Consider the following 21,786-nt stretch of genomic DNA (forward strand, 5'->3'; position numbering starts at 1 on the left):
CGTTCTTGACTAAGAACGTTCTTTTGCGTTCTTTGTTTAGACGCGAGAGACCAAAATGACTGTTGTCGGTCTCAAACGCTGTTTACGAAAATGGTGTTTGGTAAAAAGTTCTTCCCTATTTGATGTTAATTACAAAATTGCCATTTCCTTCTAAATTACACCAATAAATACTTGTAAAATTCTTTTTCTCTCGACCTACCTTGGCATAAAATTAAAATATCTCATTAACATAACCAAAGTAATTATAAAAATATACCAAATTTAGAAAATGCCATTAAAATTGGGTTATTATGTGGATTTGTCATAATCGACAATGCTATGAGCAGTTGAATAAAATTGGGCCTTGGTGATTAAGCATCCCTGGACATGGTCATGTTCCAAGTGCTCTACCAATTTGAGCTAAAGACCCATCAATACTCATTGATTAGGGGACAGGGATAAAGTATTGTTAATTAATTTCTGTGTTCTTCCACGTAGTACTTCCCGCTATTTTTTTGTGGTAAGGTGGTACTTCACTTTATACATGCAAAAACATACAATCTGGTGGCTGTAAAGGAATGGATCCATCACAACCCTATAAGAAATCACTAATGATGGTGGCACTTCAAGAATGGATCCATCACAGCCCTATAATTCAAAAATCATCTATTAGGCAAGGAAGGAAAGATAATAAGGATTTCATACTAGTATAGTAATGAGATGAGCTTATAGCATTTTATTATCGAATTTTATGAAGCGACCAACATAAACCCATGCTCCAAGTTTACTTTTCATATCCAACGAGTTCATCAAAACAAGCAAGGAAAGATAATACAATGTAATATCCAACTGAAACTCATGAATTCCACTGAACAACAGACCCACAATCTCAACTTACAACATAATCAAGAGATCATCTGCTCAAAAATTTAAATGTTCGTTTTTTTTTTTTGAAGAAATAAAAAACAAATAGAGAAGAACACTGACTCTGCATTACCATAGAAGGATAAAATCATAAGGAAGAAAATCGGATACAAAATTTATTCAAAATTTATTCAAAATCAAGAATACAAAGCAATTTCTATTCGAGTAAATAGAGAAAAAAAAAAAAAACCCAACTAAATCGAGTAAACAGCCATTACAAAGAGAGAGCAGAGAGCTACAGATCCGCTACCTTACAGAGAGAGTGGGAGAGAGAGAGTCACCTTCACACTGCGATTGCGGGAGGTCGTGGTAGAGAGGATCACGCGAATCCTTCAAGTTGTTGCTCCAAATCCGAGACAAAAAAACTGAAGTGAGGAAAGAACGAGACAGAGAGATAATAAAATCATTACGAGAAGGAAAGAAGAAAGGCGCAAAAGCAGAACTGGAATGACTCAAAGATAATAAAATCCCCAAAATCCATTATACCCATAACATCCATACCTAAAAACAAACCAGAAAATTCACATTATGTATGAATAAAATCCCCAAAATCCCTAACATCCATTCCTAAAAATCCAGACCTAAAAATCAATTTTCTCAACAAATCCATAATCATACCTTTAATTTGAATCCTTCAAATTTTAGGGAATTGGACACTGGTCGATCATCACAAAATAACGATCGAGAGAGAGAGGGGCGAGAGAGAGGCAGAGAGATAGCGAGATAGAGAGTGAGAGAGGGAGAGAGAGCGAGACAGAGAGAGTGAGAGAGAGAGCGAGATAAAGGGGTGAGAGAGGAAGCGATAGAGAGAATGGAAGAGAGGCGTGAGGAGAGAGCGAGAGAGAGATAGAGGGCATGGTACTGCGGAGTTCTCTTATGGGGTGGTCTCCTTCGTTTCCCCTTCTCTTCCCCTCCTCTTCGCAAGTTTCTTTCTCAAGCATCCGGACGATTCACGGGTTTTGCTCGATATTTGCTCAAGCTTTCGTTCTTTGTTCTTTGCGAGACCGTCTCCAAGGCGATCAGCAAGAACGTTCTTTGGCAAAAATCCACGGTTCGTTCTACAAAGAACAAAAAAGCGACCCGGCAACCAAACATAAAATGGTGTTTTTTGTTCTTTTTGAACAAAGAATATTACGTTACCAAACACTCTTAGAATAAGGGGATTTTATAAGAGAGAGAGAGAGTGTGTGTTCTGACTTCGAGCATAGTTAGTAAATATCGTATTATATTGTATCCAAACATTTGAATGAAAAAACTTCGTATTACGTATAATATTTTAGAGTCGGATAAATACGTGTATTTTAAGGGTTTTCGAATGATATTCGAATAAAACGCGTATTATACTTTTACATATATTAAAAAAAAAAATAAATTAAAATCTATCTTAACCGTTTGATTAAAAATACTTAAAATCTAATAAGAACCGTTAGATAAAAAAACCAAACTCTATCTCTTCTTCCTCTTCGACTGCAGCGGCTGTTCCCGGTTCCCCTTCTCCATTCCTCTTTTTCTCTTCTTCCTCTTCTTGCGTTCTGCGACTTCTGCCGGCGATTGTAGCAGTTCTTTTGCCGACAATTCTTTTGCCTCTTCTCCAGCGGTTGGTTTTGTGACTTCTGCCGGCGATTGCAGCGGCTGTTTCCCGGTTCGCCTTCTTTTTACACATTTTCTTCTCCAAAAGCCGTAAAGGTAAAATCAAAATCCCCCATTAGCTAAAATAACTCATCTCCCCCCTCTGCGGGCCTTCCCTCATCTTTTTTTTTTTTTTTACATTACAAAAAGAAAAGGGGAAAATAGAAATAGAAACAAAAACAGAGTGGAAACCAAACACAAAAAACCCCACCTTTCTAAACCCTCTAACCTAAATTGACGAAATAAATAAAAAGTCAAAAAAAGAAGAAGGTTTGGTTGCGGTTGGTGTTGCTGTCGCTCTTGCATTTGCTTGCAGCCTTACTCCTCCTTGCTTCTTCTTTATTTGTGATGAGATGATTACATCAAACATACTTACATACATAATCATCATCTTCCCTCTCATCCCTCCTTACATACACACACCATTAATGAGTTATAAAAACCCATCTATTTACAGTAAATAACAGAACCAATTCCCCTCTTTTCTCTCTCCTCTATCTCCTCTATTGTGTCTCTACTAAAATCCGATTAGATTATTTTAGCATCTCTTCTATATACTTGGGAAAGAATGGGGTTCTTACTTTTAGGCACATCAGTAAATGCTATTATTGTGTTTCTTAGGTGTATATGTCTATTGCATCGTGAATATATGCCCGTATTTTTGCTCTCGGATTTTTACAGAGCAACCTTATTATGTACATATTAAACACGTACCGTATTATTGTCGTAACATTTTATTGCGTCGGATTTTTTGAAAAGTATTATTGCCGTACGTATCCGTTCCCCTATTGTTGCCGTTCCCGAACTTACTAACTATGGTTGTGAGGCTAGTGTGTGGATCCTTTTCCATATATTTATGAAATACATGAAATGAGTTTAAAATATACTTCTTGAGCATCGACACATGAAATAAGTTGTGGATACTCAACAAGGCCAGAGGTAGTGCAACGCCAGCTTTCTCAAAGTTCCCACACATATAGGTCTCAACTTTCCCTTCTTTCGAACCTCATTACTCCTTTCATTGGAGCAACACGAAGAAAGACACTATTGTCAATTGAGAACTCCAACTCCTTACGTGTATGATAGACATAACTCTTTTGTTGGTTCTATGCAGCACGAATCCTCCTCCAGATCAGCTCAACTTTATCACATGTCCTCTGGATAAACTCCAACCCCTACAACCTTCTCTTGAACTTCATTCCAATAGATTGGTGATCTGCATTTCTTGTCATATAGAGCCTCATCGAGTCATAGGGTGTCATCCTAATGGTAGATTAGTAATTGTTGTTGTATGCAAATTCCACTAGTGTCAGAAATTCGTCCCAATTACCCTTGAGATCAAGAGTACATGCTCTAACAATATCTTCTAAAATCTGGATCATCTGCTTGGACTGCCCATCTGTCTGGAGATGGAAAACGGTATTGAAACTTAACTATGTCCCTAATGCAGTTTGTAGACTACTTCAAAATCGCAAGGTGAAACTCGGGTCACGATCATATACAATAGATATGGGTACTCTGTCCAGTCTCACGATCTCATCTACATACAATTGACCTAACCGCTAGCTCGGTTGGTTGGAGGCATTGCCGGTTGAGTGCATGCCCCCCAGGAGGTCAAGGGACCGACTCTCCTGGATTGCATCTTGTGCCAAAAAGGCACCTCTCTCTCTCTCTCTCTCCCCCCCCTTAGTTGTAGATTGTGGGATTGTCTTAGCTTTCCTCCTTAGCTTGTAGTTGGTTTGTGGGTCCTTGAGTAGGATAGACCCAAAAAAAATAAAATAAAAATGGAGCTAACCTCTCAAGTGAGTTAGTCATATGAATGGCCAAGAAGTGCGTGGACTTCATCAAACGATAAACAATCACCCAAATAGAATCATGTCCTCTCGACGTCTTTGGCAAGGCAGTCACAAAGTCCATAGTTACATGCTCCAACTTTCACTTGGGAATAGTTACGGACTGTAACAAACCTGAGAGTTGTTGGTGTTCTACCTTAACTTGCTGGCAAACTAAGCGATCTCCTTCTCCATGTTGGTTTTGTTGGATATGTTACATATTGATGTGTGTCTATCAAACCCGATTTAATTTGATAAAATTAATTAATTGATTACTGATATTATGTGCTTGTCATAATTGTTATTCAATGCAATTGCCCACTTGATACCGTTTGTTGTTCACAACTTTGGACAGAGTTGGACAATCTGTTCTATGGTTGACGTATTGTACATTCGTTCAATAGGGATCAGGCAAAAATATAAATATGGGCACATCTAGTGTTGAACATTCACAAAGATTCCTGGATTATTCACCGCCGTGTTTTGATCTACGACAGGAATATCTGGTAGTTATTTTCTCTATACCTGAGAGATACTTGCTATTTTATTCGTGTTGTGTGCATTTGTGGTGAGTCATTGGTTGATGTCTACCGAAAGGACTGACTATATATCGGCCGCTCGATGTATGCAATCCGGACAGTAATAGATGTGACGCTCAATAGGGTTTCCACTGGCCGTATAAGGAGAACACCCAAATGAGTGTTGTCGGATTTGATTGTACCAAATCTAAGACCTTGACATTTGCGAAGTGTTTGCAAAAGAGAATTTCATTTTATTATTATTAAATTAAATTATTTTGAAAATAGTTTTCAAATGTTTTTTAGCCATTCAAAGTCCTATACACTCTCGTGATTAATTATAATAGATCGAAATCGTGATGGTGAATTAATTCCATGGTTGCGGGGGTCTATTATGGATGTTAGTAGTGTGAGGAGAAAGTGTAATAAAACATATACCGATTGGGGGTTTTCAAGTTACGTCTTTGTAGAGATGTCCTTTTATGTAATTAAGAAAAACTTTATTGTAAAGATTTTCTTATGTGCAAATATGGATAACTTAAAGGGTTACCCTTTAGGATCACACCACTTGGGTCGATTTGAACCGTTAGATTGTAATCTTAAAAATAAGCATTCTCTTTAAAAGAGAAGGCTTAGGTCAATTTTAAGGACTAATCGTTAGTTCTCAATTGCTAATAATTTAAGAGAGTTGAGAGTTGAAAAGAGAAGAGTTATTGGAGAGCAAAGCAAGCTTCGGTGTTCGTAACCTTGTGCTGCATTCCTTTGGAGGAACACGCCACTTGTGTGTTCTAGGTGACCATTCCATCTCCATCAAGGTTAGTATGATGTTCATGTATCAATGAGATCCTTGTGCTTAAAATTTTTTAACTTGATTTTGAATCGATGCACTTCTGCCGTCGCTAACAAGTTCACCAATAGAATCCCTTCAAGTCATGGCACATCTTGTTTTCTCCAGGATGAACCGTGTAGAGTGATCTATGCGCTTCCTCTAGAATCTCCCGCCTCAAGTTTAGATCATTGGGCACACATAATATAGTGCCACAATAGAGTGTTTCATCATCATATACAACAAATTAAGGGTACATTTTGTCACTTCATCAACTGTGGGTCTCCACCCTGTGCAATTTTAATCTTCTCAATCAAAGATAGTTGCACCGTTAGTGCTGTCAATATTGTTGTAGCGTTACTAATGGCCACCCCTAAGTCCAACCTCCAAGAGTCCTCAAGAATGTGCTACTGGTCGGTCAACAGCTCCATCGAAGCACTATAATATTTCCTACTTAGGGCAACAACAACCATATTAGCCTTCCCAAGGAACTAATGAATGTTGCAATCATATTCCTTAACCATCTCCATTTTCTCATGTTAAGCTCTTTTTGAGTGAAGAAGTTCTTTAAACTCGTATGGTTTGAGTATATTTCACACTTCTCTCTGTACAAATAATGTTGCCAGGTCTTTAAGGCAAATATCATCGTGGCTAGCTCCAAATCACGTGTAGGGTAGTTATGTTCATAGGGATTCAACTAGTGTGCGATATAAGCTACAACTCATCCAAGCTGCATCATGATGCACCCGAGCCCTCCATGTGAGGTGTCACTATGAATAACAAGTCCTCCGAAACCCGAAGGAATTGTCAAGACTGAGATGGTCACAAGTCCCTTCTTTAGTTCTTGGAAACTCTCCTCACATTCCTTGATCCACCCGAACATAAGATTCTTCTTCGCTGCTCGAGTCAATGACACGACGATCCGAGAGAACCTCATCTTCGATAGTATCTAACAAGTCCCAAGAAGCTACATATCTCCCCTACGACGGTTGATCGAGCCCAATTGAGTACGGTCTCGACCTTGCTAGGGTTCACAGAGATGCCTTCCTTAGAAATCATGTGTCACAAGAATATTACTCAAAATAGAATTAGGATTGAGAATCTTATTGATATGTGAGTGGTTTTGGCCTTGTCGTATGGCCCGTGTCATACACTGAGACTATCTATCAGATCTCTAGCTTTAAGAAATATTAGCATCTCCATTATGCTTTGGTTTATACGTATAATACTGATGGAATCCAATGTTCAAACACCATAATGAAGAACTGAATCATTTTTGTCCCCTTTTTAAATCCATACTGAGGTTACGCTGACCCTACTTTCTCTAGCCTTCTTAGACATAGGGTTGTTATTCATGTAATAATCGTTTGTTACATTGAGACAATTAACAAAATGATAAAATGACCAATTCGTAATGAGGAAGGTGCGAAGAATGATATATTTGGTGGGCTAATTTAGACATTTTGTTATGCATATGTATAACTCCTTTGAAATCATTAATAGGGATATTTTTATCAATTCATAAGACTAGAAGTTGCAGGGATTAGCAGGCCGAGATTCTTCTCCTCTACCTCCGACTTCAACTATGACAGGAAGCCCAATACTCCTCCTATGCTGAACCCTTTACCCTACCCTTACTTTGAGGAGGCTCAACAGGCCGAGTACATCTATGACTCTCGCCCCAAGCCCAGGCTTATGCCCGTTTACTGCTTCCAACCTCGTGGCAAAGTAGCACCCACAATCCCCGACGATGGTGACGTGTAAGGCTACGGTGGTAGGCCAAGTAGTTTTTATTTTTGAGTTATTTTTAAGTTGATTGATAGAGATAGTGTCTTCTGATTTCTGATAGTAAATAGATACCATTTGATGTTTGGTTTCTAGTTTGTGCTCTAAAATTAATTGGGGGGTTTTGATCCATCATTACCCATTTACTATGTTTTTCAAAAAATTTAACGTAATGAATTTGGTGCCCATTTACTCTATTTTTCAGGAATTTGACATAATGATTTTGGTACTCAGTTACTCTTTCTTTTCAGAAATTTATTGGTTTTGCTTTCCATTTTGCCTACTGTAAAATTAGAGACTAGTTTCTGTTGAAACCTTGTGGATGGAGGGGGGGGGGGGGGGGATATTTCACTCTTGAATCCTATCATGTTAACTAGCGACCTTCGGCATTACTTTATCTGAATCTAGCTTGTTTTTTCGAAAGCAAGGGGCTTCTGGGCATCTAGAATAGAGAATTGTGAGAGGCTGCACCAGCATGGTATAATGTTGTCTTGTTTAGTTTTTTGGTGCTTGTGACCATGTTTTGTGAACCAATGCTTCTATTTTAGATGAGGCAATGGAGCATCGAAGTGGGTTTGCAGGGTTAGATTCTAAGGTCGTGTTGACCGTTAAATCTCCAGAAATTGCCATCTTCTTCTACTACTACTGTACTATCTCACTCACTCTCATTGGAATTAATCAATACGTTCATAGGGCATAAATTTAACACTGAGGAGGGGTGATTTTAGTCGATGAGACTGTCGTGCATTTTCATATTCACCTGCATAATAGAGTTTGGGGTTTCTTCGTAGAGAAATCGACTATTAGGCAGTGAAATTTGTTGCCAAAGAGAATGATGCAGCTAAAACCTAGCATTCTGATATAGGATTTAATCAACGATCTAAACACTTATTGAAACGGGAGAGAAATGAGGAAGAGGGTTTTCGATAAAAAACCAGAGAGAAGTGAGGAAAGAGAAATCGGGAGTGAGCAGAGGATTCCCCGGTAACGGAGAAAGAGATTGGATAGATTATGGGGAAGATGGGTCGTGATAAATTACAATTTAACCCTTGATTAAGAAATCCCATTTAAGTTCTTGATTTTCTTCAATTTTTTTTATGTTTCCAACCGTGAATTATGTGATTTTACTTAATTATCTCATAAATTTATTTCTAATACTTGTTATGTTTGGATAAATAACAGACCTTTGTTACGTTAATAATTCCCCATATTTATATATATACATTCATCAGATTGTATTTTCAAAGACACAAAATTAAATAAACTTAATTACCAACCATTATAAGTAACAACAGTTGGAAAAACTCCTACAACCAATTGGAGATTTAGGGATCAACTGATCTAGCTCTTGAGAATCCGTCCACACCTATGTGGATTTGCAACCCAAAAGCAATGCTCCTTGGAGCAATCCCCTTGTCTTTGCCTCAACCCTGCCTCATATATCACCATAATCCATTGCAATAAAATCAAAGTGATTACAAGATAAAATAACAGAGGACTATCCATTCTCATTAGAAAATTGATCAAAATCACCATCAATAATTAACACAACATGATCCTCAGTTGGAATTTTGATGTACTCCATAAAAGAACACGAAGAAAGACAGGACGATGAGTCTATATATAGTAGCGGTAGAAGAATCAAAAGATAGAGATGGATAAGGCTACATGTCAAATAACCATTTGACAACATTGTTCAAAATTACAATAGGATTAGGATTAGATTTATGAAAAGAAAATCGATTTGGATATATAAATCCATATAAAATACAATGTGGTGGAACATATACTAGAAAACCACTGGTTATCAAATACCGAAGACAAAGAAATAAACCAAGAATGAAATCATTGGACCAAAATTTAGTTTGAAGACCCAAAGTACCAACCGCCAAATTCCAATTATCACAGAAAATCAAGTTATTAACTGTAGAGAATTGTCGGTGTAGATTAAGTGTAGAAGGAAGATAAAAAGAAAATTCTAAAGTAAGAATCCAAGAATAAACCTAAATGTTAGTAGCCCTACCATCTTCAATCATAATATTGTAGACACTGAATTTTAACACCTTAGGAAAGTTCCCAACAATGATGGAAGAAGTCTCTTGGAATCTCATCGGGAATCTCAGTCACCAATAATTCTGGGAGAATTAGGGTTTTGTCAGCAAGATTATCAAAATGCTCCTGTGTTGACTTGACCACCAAATCTACTCCGAATTAGCCCAAACTTCTAAGGTAATATATATATATTTTTCATTCTAAGCCTAAATCCAAAGTTATGCTTGAAGGAGATGATGTTTTTTCCGTTATTTCATGTAAATTACTGTTTTATGGCCATAAAAAACTATCGAATCCTACGAATTCCACTTTGACCCCAAAAAAATCTACTCTGAATGATCCCAAAATTTTCACACCTCTACGTTTTATCATTTTAAACCATGTCCTAAAATTTGGTATGAAATTGGTTTGATTTAGCCAACTTATTACCCAATTTCCTCATATGCTAAACCCCTGATATCAAACCCACTTTTGAACATTCTATAGATCAAATCTGAACCTGATTCTTGTATCGTTGTTTAACTAATATAAAGACCTTTCCAATAACACATGGATCGTGAAATTAGACTTATGGATCATGAGATATGCTTCTTAGAAGTCCTGTGTGTAAAAGGACCTATTGAGCCAATTAGAGGGTACCATGTGGCATTGCCTCTGAGATAACATAGAGGAAGCCACTGCAATGTCGTATGTCATGTTATAGGGGGGGGGGGTTTATAAATAAACCCCTCCTTCACTTCAAGAGGCTCAAACCCCTACAGTTAGGCCTTGCCTTTGTGAACACTGACCCTCTCTCTCCTCCCTTACTCCGATAGTGTCGAACCCCTGCGAAAGCCTTACCAAATTCTCAAATACCCATATAGTCAAAAAGGGAGAAAATACAAAAGAGCCCTGAAGAATTGGGATGAAAATTAGTGAGGTTCTTCTTTATTTTTTCTCTCTCCTCAAGACACTGAGTAGTTGAGACTCCAACTGGACTCTAGATTGTTCCGAAAGGCGCCTAGACCATCTAATAACCACCGAAAGGAACCCCACACAATCTGAAATGCCATACCTTCCCAGGAAAGCATCAACCAAAAGGGTAGGTACTCTTTTGTTTTGCTTACAGTTTATTTCTCTATGACGCCAGCACAAAACCCAAACTGCATGCTAGCGTTGGTTTCCCCATCTGAAACACTGTAGTACACTAGCACCCCCTTAAAATGTCCGATATACCCCCCATTTGTTGAGTTTCCCGTAATACCCCCTCCATCGCTTGAATCAACACACAAGCGTCTAAGGGAACCCTCCCCATATATATCCCCCAATCCCCATATACAGTAACTTGACAGCCACTTTGATTGTGATGGTACCTTTTTTAGTAAGGAGCAACACCAAAAAATCTTCATGCTTAGTGACTACGAATGAGATGGAGAAAATGTTAGAGGCAATAGAAGGGAATGAACCAAAGGTATATTGTAATCTTTATCAATTAGAAATTATGACACATTTTGAACATAACTAGGGTTCCCTGAAAGGTAGCATGCCCCTGTGCCAGTCAGGGGCCAACGTAAGCGTGCGTGGAAGCATCACCAAGGGTGAGATTTTCGATTTTCCTGGAAGTGGGGCAAACATTTCGCTTCCCTTTGTGTCTGGACATAGGGGGCTAATGGAAGCGTGAGTTGAAGTATCATCAAGGGTGAAGTTTGCTTTTTTATTTTTTCAAAATCTCACTGGCCAGCCATAACCCTAAAAATAGAATCTTCTTGACGTCTAATAAGTTGCATATACCCTCTCCACCTTTGTAAATATATCCATAATTTTAGAAACACATATGGTCTAGGAAGACCGGTCTTCAGCTGGACCAACTGGATGGATAATACATTCCCAGTCCATAACTTGACAGTACCTTAGTCTTTGAACAAAACAATAGCTTTTCCATTTATAGGTCCTAGACCCTTTTCTAAGTGGCAACTCCCAAAACCCCTGCAGATCTTTGTACTTACAAATATAAACCAATTTTTTGAACTAAGAAAGAACACTCATAATAATGTTCCATGTCCAAAAGCCACATTTGAGAACCCTTGAGCAATACAGTAAATTAACATAATAAAAGTATTTGGCTTTCAAATAAGAAGCCCATATGTAGGATTAGTTAACAATATCCGAGTTTAATCAATAAAACAGTTTTATGCAAACTAGCAGATCATAACCCCAAACTCCCAACCTTTTCGGGTGACACTATTCTTCCCAATAAATTAGATGTAAGTGCATATTAAGTTGATGCTAAGTAAGTTAAGGGTGAGGTAAGGTGAGGCAACAAGTTTTGATAAGTTTCAGGTTACTTCCAGTAAACAAGCTCTCAGAACAAAAAACCACACAAAGCTCCTTCTCTGTAGCATTTTACTGTCTCTAAATGGATTGGGGACTTATCTAGACTTAGGGTGTCAAACGGTGTGGTTTCGATTCGGTGCACATTTTGCAAAGTAGAATTCAAAACCACACCAGATAAGAATCACCCAAAATCAGAATCATTTTATATGCAATGTAGTTTTAGCGGTTTTTATTCGATTTTCGTCATCCGATTTACATGTGGTTTGTACTATCGATTCACATCTTTTTCACCTTTGTACCCTTTAATTATATGTTTCATTTCCTTATTATATGAGAGAAATTATATTGTTCCATACAGAACTAACTTTGGGCAAAGTTCACTTAGACATGTTGGTTGCAATGATAGTTTTCAGTGATTACTCAAGGCCACAAAGTACCGCAATGTAAGCCGACCTGAGGACATCACCAATCCACACCCCAGTCAATTCATTAACAAAGTCTACTAAGACATGCTTGTTGCAATGATACTTTAGAGTGATTACTAGACCCTATGTCCCTTCATGAGTTTGGCAGTCAAACTGAAATTCAAAAAAAATCTCAGTAAGGAGTCTTAATATTTTAGAGTGCTTAACCCTATTCTTAAACAAATTAGGATATTCCTGATATTAGTTTTCTACATGGTTTCTATTCGGTTAACCGATGGTTTTCCAGTTTTGAATTGAACAAAACTTGTAATAGAACCTATGAAATCAAAATCACGTTGTTTTTATACGGTACGGTTCGGTTCGATCGTAAACAATCGGTTCCAATTCTGAAAATCGATTTCGGTTCCATTTTGACACCCTTATTCTAGACTTCAAATAACTTGGAAAGAACTAGAGTGGAGAAGTGGTGACTTTATCTTCTTCCATAACATAGTTCTTATGGAAAGCTCGAAACTATCTAACATTTGGTCGGAGAATTTCTAAGTGCAACTCAGACTAGGGATGTAAACGGATCAGATTCGGCTCGGATAGTGCTATATCCACATCCGCATCCGCATCCGATTAGCTTTCGGATGGATTTAGATAGTGTTAAACAGATACGGACACGGATATGGATCGGATATTTTATCCGTTTATATGTAAATATAATTTTTCGGATAGCTATAGCCTATCCGTATCCGTATCCATTTAGCTTTCGGACGGATTCGGATAGTGCTAAACAGATACGGACACGGATATGGAAATGGAATTCGACTATTCATTTACATCCCTAGCTCAGACTTCATTCGAGGAGTTTTTGTTAACCTAGGAAAAGGCAAAAGGATCTATGCCAGCTAGGAAGGTGCTCAAGCTGGTTCACCTCCTCTTTGGATTTGCCCTTCCCAACCTTATATGAAATTAAATAGTGGTTCCTCGTGGAATGCTGATCACTCTTTGTATGGGTTGGGCTTTGTCCTATGGGATCATGCAAAGTCAGAGATTTCTCATTTTGATTCCATCCTCAATGGTGAAGCTCTTGTTTTCAAGAACTGGTAAGCCTAGTGGTGGAGTCAGATTGTTTGGAACCCATCAATTATATTCAGGAAGTCTCAAGTCCTCTCACAAGAGTTCCATTATATACCTAACTAATAAATAGTCTTATCTTCTTATTTCATTGTACAAATTTTGTCATATGTTTAGGGAATCCAACAATCTTGCGGATATCCTACAAAGGATTTCATTGTACAAATTTTGTCATATTTCTAGGGAATCCAACAATCTTGCGGATTTCCTACAAAGAAGGTCATGTCTTTTACGAGAACGATCTTGACAGTCTGACCAATCTCCACTCCGTTATTAAAAAGAGTCTCTTGTACTTCATCTACCACATGGTCAATTCGAAATGAATAAATCTCTTCATACCAAAACAGAAAAAAAAAAAAAAAAAAAAAAAAAAAAAAACTCATAAACATACATCATAATGGTTATACAGTCTTGGATACTCTAGTCGTGTTTCATGAGCATCACTTGAAATAGTGCCATTCATCTTTTAGAACTCGACAAGGTGACATGTTATGATTAATTTTTGAATGTGGGTAAGAACCCTTTTGGCTGCTTTGTCCTTCCCTTTCTTTCTTTCTTTTTTTTTTTTTTTTTGGAGAATTGGATTTTAAGTAAATAAAATAACTCTTGTCCAACTAAGCCAAATATCAATAACTCAAAGACACTTGGCATATGTGGCCAAAGAAGTCTAAAGTCCCCAACAATTTTCCTATCACTTTCACTCCAAAACCCCTACCCCAAACACACCCTCAACACTGTCTGATCATTTTTAGTCATTTGTAATTGGAACCCAATTACCCAATGCACTGAGACCGTTAGATTTGAATCTTTTACCTCAATCTTAGATGCAATGCAATCCAATGGTATTCCAAATAAGAGGTACAATTCTAGATATGGAAGTGGAGATGAAAGATCCTAATCTAATGGTATAAGAAATGGGTTTTTCATCATTTGAAATTATGAAAAAAAGATGGAGACTGGAGGGTTCCAGTGATGAGGGGTTTGTGGGTGATTGATTCATCACAGCATCGACAAAGGGGCCGAAAGCAGAAAAACAACAGCGACAAGGGATAAGGTCATAAGGGTGGGAAGTCAGTCAGTCCAATTCCCCATAAAAACACCTCCTACCCCTACAGTTTTTCTCACATTTTGATTCAAATAGACTTATCTTTTTCTCAAGTCTTTTCCACAACTTCATTTCATACCTATATTAAGCTCATCTCTGGTAGGCTTAAATGCAGTGCTAATCTCTACCCTGTTCTTGGCAACTTACTCTTATATCCTTTGAGACTTCACATTTCCAAAGACCCCTTTTTCATTTTTGGGAGCTTTTAGTTATTTTTCACATATTTACTCAATGGTAAATGTTATTTATTATAAAATAAAGTGGAAAAACTTATGAAATACCATTTGAAGGTCTAACCTAAAACCTTAAGCTCAGGGTGGCCCCGCTCTGACTAAGGGTCTGAAAAATCCAACCCTAAACCGTCCTCAGGGCCAAGTCAGGCTGACCTTGATTGGCTATTTGACCCTAACCATTGGGAGGGGGAAAGGAGTTGCAAGGGCTAAATCAAGCCGGGAGGAAGATAGGGTTGGGGTGGGCAGGCTGGGCTCAACCTAAGGCCTCAACCACTAGCCTGATCCGGCCTTGACGTAGGGCCAGAAATTTTCAACACTAACCTGCTCTTAGGGCCAAGGTATCTCAACTAAGTTCAGACTCAGGACGGGCTCGACTGACATGGCTAAACTTGCACCCTTAAGGTATTATGTGGAAATAGTCAATAATATATAAAGACATTCAAGATCCCAAATAACCAATGTAGAATTATAACTCCACAACTCACAACATATCAACAACCTGAACTTGTAACATTGCACCAGCTGATTTTCATTTTTTTGGTAACGATTGCACCAACTGGTTTTCAAATGCCTAACCTTGACTCGCCCAAACTTGAGTTTGAGATCAGTAAGTCTAAAACTACAAACCTGGGTGAATTGAGTAAGAGAAATAAATTGGGCCACTTTTAGGTCATTCAGAGTTGGTTTTCCTTCCTAGTTTGTGTTCCAAACAAGATTAGCATTGATTAAGATCCCAAGCATTAGTTATGAGGGATCTTTATCTTCTCAAGTATGGTGCACTGTTCAATGCACATCACTTGTGCATCCGACAATGCATTGGACAGTGCACCTTTAAAGTTTATCTTCTTAGTCTCATCATGGCCATTGTCGAATGCTCAAATGAGGTGCACTAGGCACGGGAGGATAAAAATTCTAGTTAAAAGTAGAATCACAAGTCTTTGTAAATTAATCCCGCCCACCATTATAGCTAATAAAGACCAAACAAAATCAAATCCCACAAATTAGCATCAACAAGATTGTCTTTATCTCCAATAAAAATTTAATAATTACTCACAGTTAATATCTTTGACTAAAAAGGGCACATTAGTCATCCAAATAGGCTCAAAATCCTAACCAATCCATTAATTTACTTTTAAACAAAACAAGAATGTCTTTCAAATGTTTCTTGAACACACAATGGGGGGGGCCCCACGAGCCATTGCCCAATGGCAACATGTAATTATTAAAGAAACTAAAAAAAGTTTTTGTCCTACTCATGGTGACGTGGAGAAAGCAAACACTGAAGGTGAAATGAACAAATACTATAAGACACCCCCTCTCCCATTAACGGTAATAAATAATTTGGCGGGAAGTGGGGACATAGTGTGAACCGGTTTCAGGTTTGAAGGCCACAACCTTTGGAATTTTGGGTTCGCTCCAGACAAGCAAACTCTACCTTTCGGTGTTCATTTTGGACTGCCGAGTCCCCTTCCACCTCTATTTATAACCATCACAACTTCCTCTGCTATACTCTACTCAACTTCTCCTTTATTCTCTCTACACAAAGGGTCCTTCTGTCAAGAACAATCTCAGAGCTTCATCTAATCAAAATTTCAAATTTCAAAATTTCATGATCTTTTGTTTGGTTTTGGGATTCTGGGTATTGAAAAAAACCTGCAATATTAGAGGTTTTAATTGGGTTTTTGGGAGTGTTCTTCTCAGGTACTCTGTTTCCCAACTTTGGTTTCTGGGTCTTATAGAGTTGAGTGGTTGGGTGAGCTTCTCAGTATAAGAAACAAACTTGAATTTGGAAAGAATGACTCTGTTGTACAAGGGTTGCATTGTATGGAACTTCTATTCCGTTCTTGAGAAGAAATTTTATGCCTGTGTTGACAAAAGCTTTTATTTTTGGATCTTCCAAATCTTCAATAGGTACAGCACTGGCACTTAGCTTTAAAAATTACAAAACTGTAGTTCTTCTAGCTGCTGCCACCTTGTTTTTTTTTTCACTTTTACGGAGATTCGGATAGTTTGGAAGTGGAAATGGGAGCAGCATCGCTTCCCCCTGGTTTTCGGTTCCACCCGACAGATGAAGAGTTGGTGGGGTATTACTTAAAAAGGAAGATTGAAGGACTTGAGATTGAGCTTGAAGTTATCCCGGAGATCGATTTATATAAATTTGATCCATGGGAGTTACCAGGTACCCTTTAAACCTTTTTGATAGTTCAGAAAGTACAATAAATTGTTAATGGTTCTTTACAGTTTTCTTTTTGGCTACTTGTGTTGGTTTCTTTTGAAAAATATAAGCTTTAGATTCTCCATACTGGATTTTCTGTTCAAAAACAGAAAAGAGATGCAGATGACAACTATCCTGTAATAATATGATTGGAAAACTACACACAAAACACACAAATGAGTAATACCGAATTCCTCAGAGATCATCAAGAATATGTTTTCTAGGAACAGAGTTTCCAGCTTACTTGAATTACCCAGGGGAAGGAAAGCCATTATTCAGCTATAGCCTTCTTGCTTATGAGCTATGGCTAAGGTAATTCAGCTCCAAAGTTTGATCCAGTGAATGTCTCAATACTGACTAACCTATGTAGTACTCTTTATTTACAGCCAGCATAGACCCACCCCAAGATTCTGCATTATCTATATCCACTAGTTTTAGTTTTCATGACATGGGTCTGGTAAGTGTGTTACTGGAGTCAGGATATGTTTCTGCTGATATAATACAGTAAGGAATCAAATCAGTGAAAGAAGGTGCTTCTTGTGATTTTGTTCTTCTCTACAACTTGCATCACTATAAGAATTGTGGGGCATCAAACTTTTTCTTTTAAAAGCTGGTTCAAGTGGGGTTTCTTTTCCTTTTCCCATAAATATTGATTCTGAAGAAAGGGAAAAGGAATCACAACATAACTTCCTGTTTGCTTTTGTTTAATTCTTAGGGAAGTTAATGAAATCTGAATTGCTTCTTGTGAATTGCAGACAAATCATTCCTCCCAAAACGGGATATGGAATGGTTCTTCTTCTGTCCCAGGGATCGTAAATATCCAAATGGTTCACGTACAAATAGAGCCACCGGAGCTGGCTATTGGAAAGCCACTGGAAAGGACCGCAAAATAGTATGTCAATCTGCTGTGTCTGGTTTTCGGAAGACCCTAGTATTCTATCGTGGACGAGCACCTTTAGGAGATCGGACGGACTGGTTGATGCATGAATACCGCCTTTGTGATGATCTTTGTCAAGGATCATCTGGTTTTCAGGTACATTCAACAATCTCATATTATGGAATAGCTTCAAGTGCTCAACATTAAGTTTCAGCTCTGACAGTATTTGGTTATTGAAATTCTCTGCAGGGAGCTTTTGCTTTGTGTCGTGTAGTTAAGAAGAATGATCATGGACAGAAGATGAGTGATCACCAAGGAGGACCCAAAGCCAGAAGGGCGGGGGTCACTTCTGCCAGAGGTAACTCCACGGTATCAGGGGTCTCAACTGAGCTCTTAAGCAACCCCAGTGAAAGTTCATCTCAAGCTTCTAACCTACACAATGGAAGTACCTATTCAAGCCCTGTTACTTCCCCTTTTGAAATTATTAGGGTGCCAGAGTTTGGGCAGGCATCAAACAAGACTGATGCAAAAGGCCTCTGGGTCTCACCTAATCTAATTCTGGACTCTTCAAAGGTAACTATATTGACAGAAAATAACACTAGACTTACAAGTCTAAGTGAGATAGCTCAGGAGTGTATCACATGATTTTCATCATCTTTAAGATGGATTGGGTTTTGAAATAGTTTTCTTAAACTGTTCCAGGACTTTTCACGGGATTATCCACAGGGTCAAGATGTTGGATCTGAATTTTTTCAACAACACGAGTTTCTGAACTCGGTACCTTCATGGCAACATTCCGATTCTGCAGAAATCTCTATCCCATCATCCTACTCTATCATGGAGGAAGTTGATCTCGCAGATGATCTAAGTCGAATGAGCTGTATGTCACCTTATTCAGGACCCATAAACTACATGAACTTTTATGGAGATGAGGATAGAACATATCAGAGCTTCAATTCAACTGATTCACAGAGAAACGAAGACCAGTACATCAATGGTATGACACTATATACAACATTTTCTAATGGGGCTATCTTATAAAGATCATTTGTTGCTCATTAATGCTTTTAATGCAGGGTATGAAGCTTGGAACTCCACTCCAATTTGCAGACAAAGCAGTGGAGATGGGAGTCTGGGAGAGTTAAGCGGACTATGGTTGCAAGAGGATAACTTGGTGATTGTGATGTGAGGATAGCCCTGAGTAGGGGTTGGCATAGATTATCTTATTATGCGATTACTACTGTAGTTGCTCAACAGGAGCTGGATCTCTGAGACAACGCCTTTTAATGATTGTTCTTGGAGTAAAATATTCCAAGTACCGCCTCCATTAGTATCCTAAGTAGAAAGTACCGGCGGCAATCACTTTTAACGATTGCATCTGGAGTTGTTCAATGGCTAAGTGTGTAACAGTTTCTTATCTATGCTCTAATGTAATAATGAACTTTAGTTTCATCACTAGCTGTCCCATGTATTATATAGTGCAAAAGTTTGAATTCTACTATTGCCTTTTCCCTCTTATGTGTCCTGTTGATAGGTCTGATCAAGTTTGAAAAAATTGTAGAAGTGGGATGCAATACACTTTCAGTGGAAGACCATCTAAACTTCAAAAATGCAATAATGTATCTAGGCAATTTGTAACATTAAAACTGCCATGAGTGAAAAACAAACACCAAAATATCGATCAATAAGATAAAAATACTCTAGGATATAGTGTATTAATGGATGATGTAGCAGCAACAAACTATACTTTCTCTTCAGGAACTGTGGATTCAGACAGTTGGAATATGGACTTGGAAGTAATAACAGATAAAATTCACTCTCTGAAGGACAAGAGCTTGGAAAAAAAAAAGCATATTGTGAGGCTACTGTGTCAATGGTTGAGCTCTTGGCTGGTTCTCAAATGAATCATTTAAGTAGCCCAGTGTCCAGTTTATGGCTTCAGGTTTTATATAGTTTGGAACATCGAAATTAAGATAAAATAATCATAGCTAATACTATATATGCAGTTTTCCTAATACAGATTTAGCCCTGCAATACTGTACTAGGGGAAGTAATTCAAATTTCCATGCTGGATGAGCCTTATGCTGAATACAGTCATAGTTCATAAAGAATTCAGATGCATCATTTCTGTGGATCAATATACTTTCTTGAAAATGAAGACAAAGAAGATCTCTTTATTATCTAGTTACTCAGCATGGGCCCCAAAACCTCCTTTTATGGTTCTTAAAAATTGTACTTTAGCCTACCAGTCTGAATAGAGTGGGTCCTACAAGCTCAATGTATGAAATACATAGTTAATCCATATACACAAATAATCTTGTGGTTGTACCTAAAAACATCTAATGGCTCAAAATCAGAAAAAGATAACCATGCTTATCCAATGTTTTCAAGTGAAAAAAACATGCTCAAACCTGCTAAGTTCTTCATTCCAAATGCAGATTCTGTTTAGTGAAAATTACTCCTGGTTCATGCTTCAAAAATGAGACTACAGAACTAAGAAAGGACAACCTACAGCAACCCATTAACACTTGCAATCTGCACTAGGATAAGCATTAAGCAAGGACTCAGATTTGGGACACCCGGGCCTGGACTTGAATCCACTTCTTCTAAGTGTCCCAACCACCATGCTCTCTTCTACTTCACTTCCTGACCACTGTCTTCTTGATTAATTCAACCTCCACCCTGAGGAAATAAAAAATATTGGAAAAGAAAATTAGAATGTAAGTACAGAAACCCATATCTCAAAGTTAGAAGGAAACAAAGCCCAGTTACAGGTATTTATGACTAGATTCTTCAAAAAGCATCCTCCAATTTCTATGACTTGTAAGCCTTTGTGATTGAATTGAAGACCTAGTTTGGAGAGAACTCTTTAGCTTCTTCAACAGTGGAATCCAACCATCTCCACCTTCAGCTCAACTCTATGCAATAGAAGCAATAAGTCTCTGAAGCATGACCAAAGAGAACCATACCAGAATAATCAATGGGCATGAAATAGTCAAGCAAGAGAGAAAGAGAAAAAACTAGTTCCACGAAATCTTGAGAGTGAAAAAATGAGGGGCATAGAGAACACCAAGTAGTTAGGAATCCAAGTGGATATACTAAACAGCTGCAGAAATTACAAGTTTAGTATTGATTCTGTTATCTGCCTATGATCCATCGTACTTAATAGATTCTACTCTTCCTATTGCTTTTTTTGTCGTGGTCCCAATAAAACAACTTCACAGAAGGATAGGAGCAACTTCTCACCCCCCCCCCCCCCCAAAAAAAAAAAAAGAAAAAAAGAAAAAAAAAGAAAGAAGAGTTTGTGACTTGTGACACTCTTCATCTAGATATATTTATATATATATATATCAGTGTTTCATTTCTCATCCGGATAGTGTTCACTTGGTTAGTTGAGTAGGTTTCGGAGATTAATGAATGAGTTACATAAGTGACTGACTGTTGAGTTTAAGCTTATTTCATTCACATCGTTTCAAGTACTAAAAATAAATTTGTATCCTTTTAGGTAGCCTGTATTCTAGACCTATATATAATATATAATACCTATACTGCAAACACTCTGCAGTTTTCCTAATAAATAATATATCTGCATAATGCTGGAATAAGAAAGCCTTTCAGATCTGTGATAAGTCTCAAGCTGAATGCAGTCTTTGATATTAAATTTCTTGTTCGTAAAAAATTCGAATGTTTTACCATTTCTGAGAATCTAAGCATATATTTTATAATAAGCATGTTTATAATTTCTTAAAACTGAAAAAATCTCACCAACCCACCTTTATGGTTCCTAAAATTTGAATTTCAGCTGACCAATGCAGTGGGCACCCACAAGCTCAACTCAAGATATAATTTATTTCTTAAATTTAATTAAGAGCCTTCACTGCTGGTTTGAACACCCATAAAAGATGCATACACAAACTTCAATATGCCATTGAAGATTAAAGTAAGAGTGAT

General features: G+C 37.8%; 1 protein-coding gene across 1 annotated transcript; it reads left to right on the top strand.

The window, feature by feature from the left end:
• Positions 1-16,264: 16,264 nt before the first annotated feature.
• Positions 16,265-19,346, top strand: LOC122646722 (NAC domain-containing protein 71-like). The gene is made up of 5 exons (XM_043840321.1): positions 16,265-16,922; positions 17,714-17,991; positions 18,085-18,408; positions 18,550-18,832; positions 18,912-19,346. Exons 1-5 carry the CDS (start codon positions 16,766-16,768, stop codon positions 19,022-19,024), a joined length of 1,155 nt encoding a protein of 384 aa, XP_043696256.1. The 5' UTR covers positions 16,265-16,765; the 3' UTR covers positions 19,025-19,346.
• The last annotated feature ends 2,440 nt before the right edge of the window (positions 19,347-21,786 follow it).

This window comes from Telopea speciosissima, chromosome 11 (assembly GCF_018873765.1).
Source record: "Telopea speciosissima isolate NSW1024214 ecotype Mountain lineage chromosome 11, Tspe_v1, whole genome shotgun sequence".
NCBI classification, from domain to species: Eukaryota; Viridiplantae; Streptophyta; class Magnoliopsida; order Proteales; family Proteaceae; genus Telopea; species Telopea speciosissima.

Excerpts from the sequence above, each read along its gene's own strand:
- LOC122646722 (XM_043840321.1), top strand. The coding sequence starts at position 16,766 with ATGGGAGCAGCATCGCTTCCCCCTGGTTTTCGGTTCCACCCGACAGAT. Across the intron at positions 17,992-18,084 it reads AAGGATCATCTGGTTTTCAG|GGAGCTTTTGCTTTGTGTCG; the intron begins GTACATTCAACA and ends AATTCTCTGCAG. Across the intron at positions 18,833-18,911 it reads CGAAGACCAGTACATCAATG|GGTATGAAGCTTGGAACTCC; the intron begins GTATGACACTAT and ends CTTTTAATGCAG.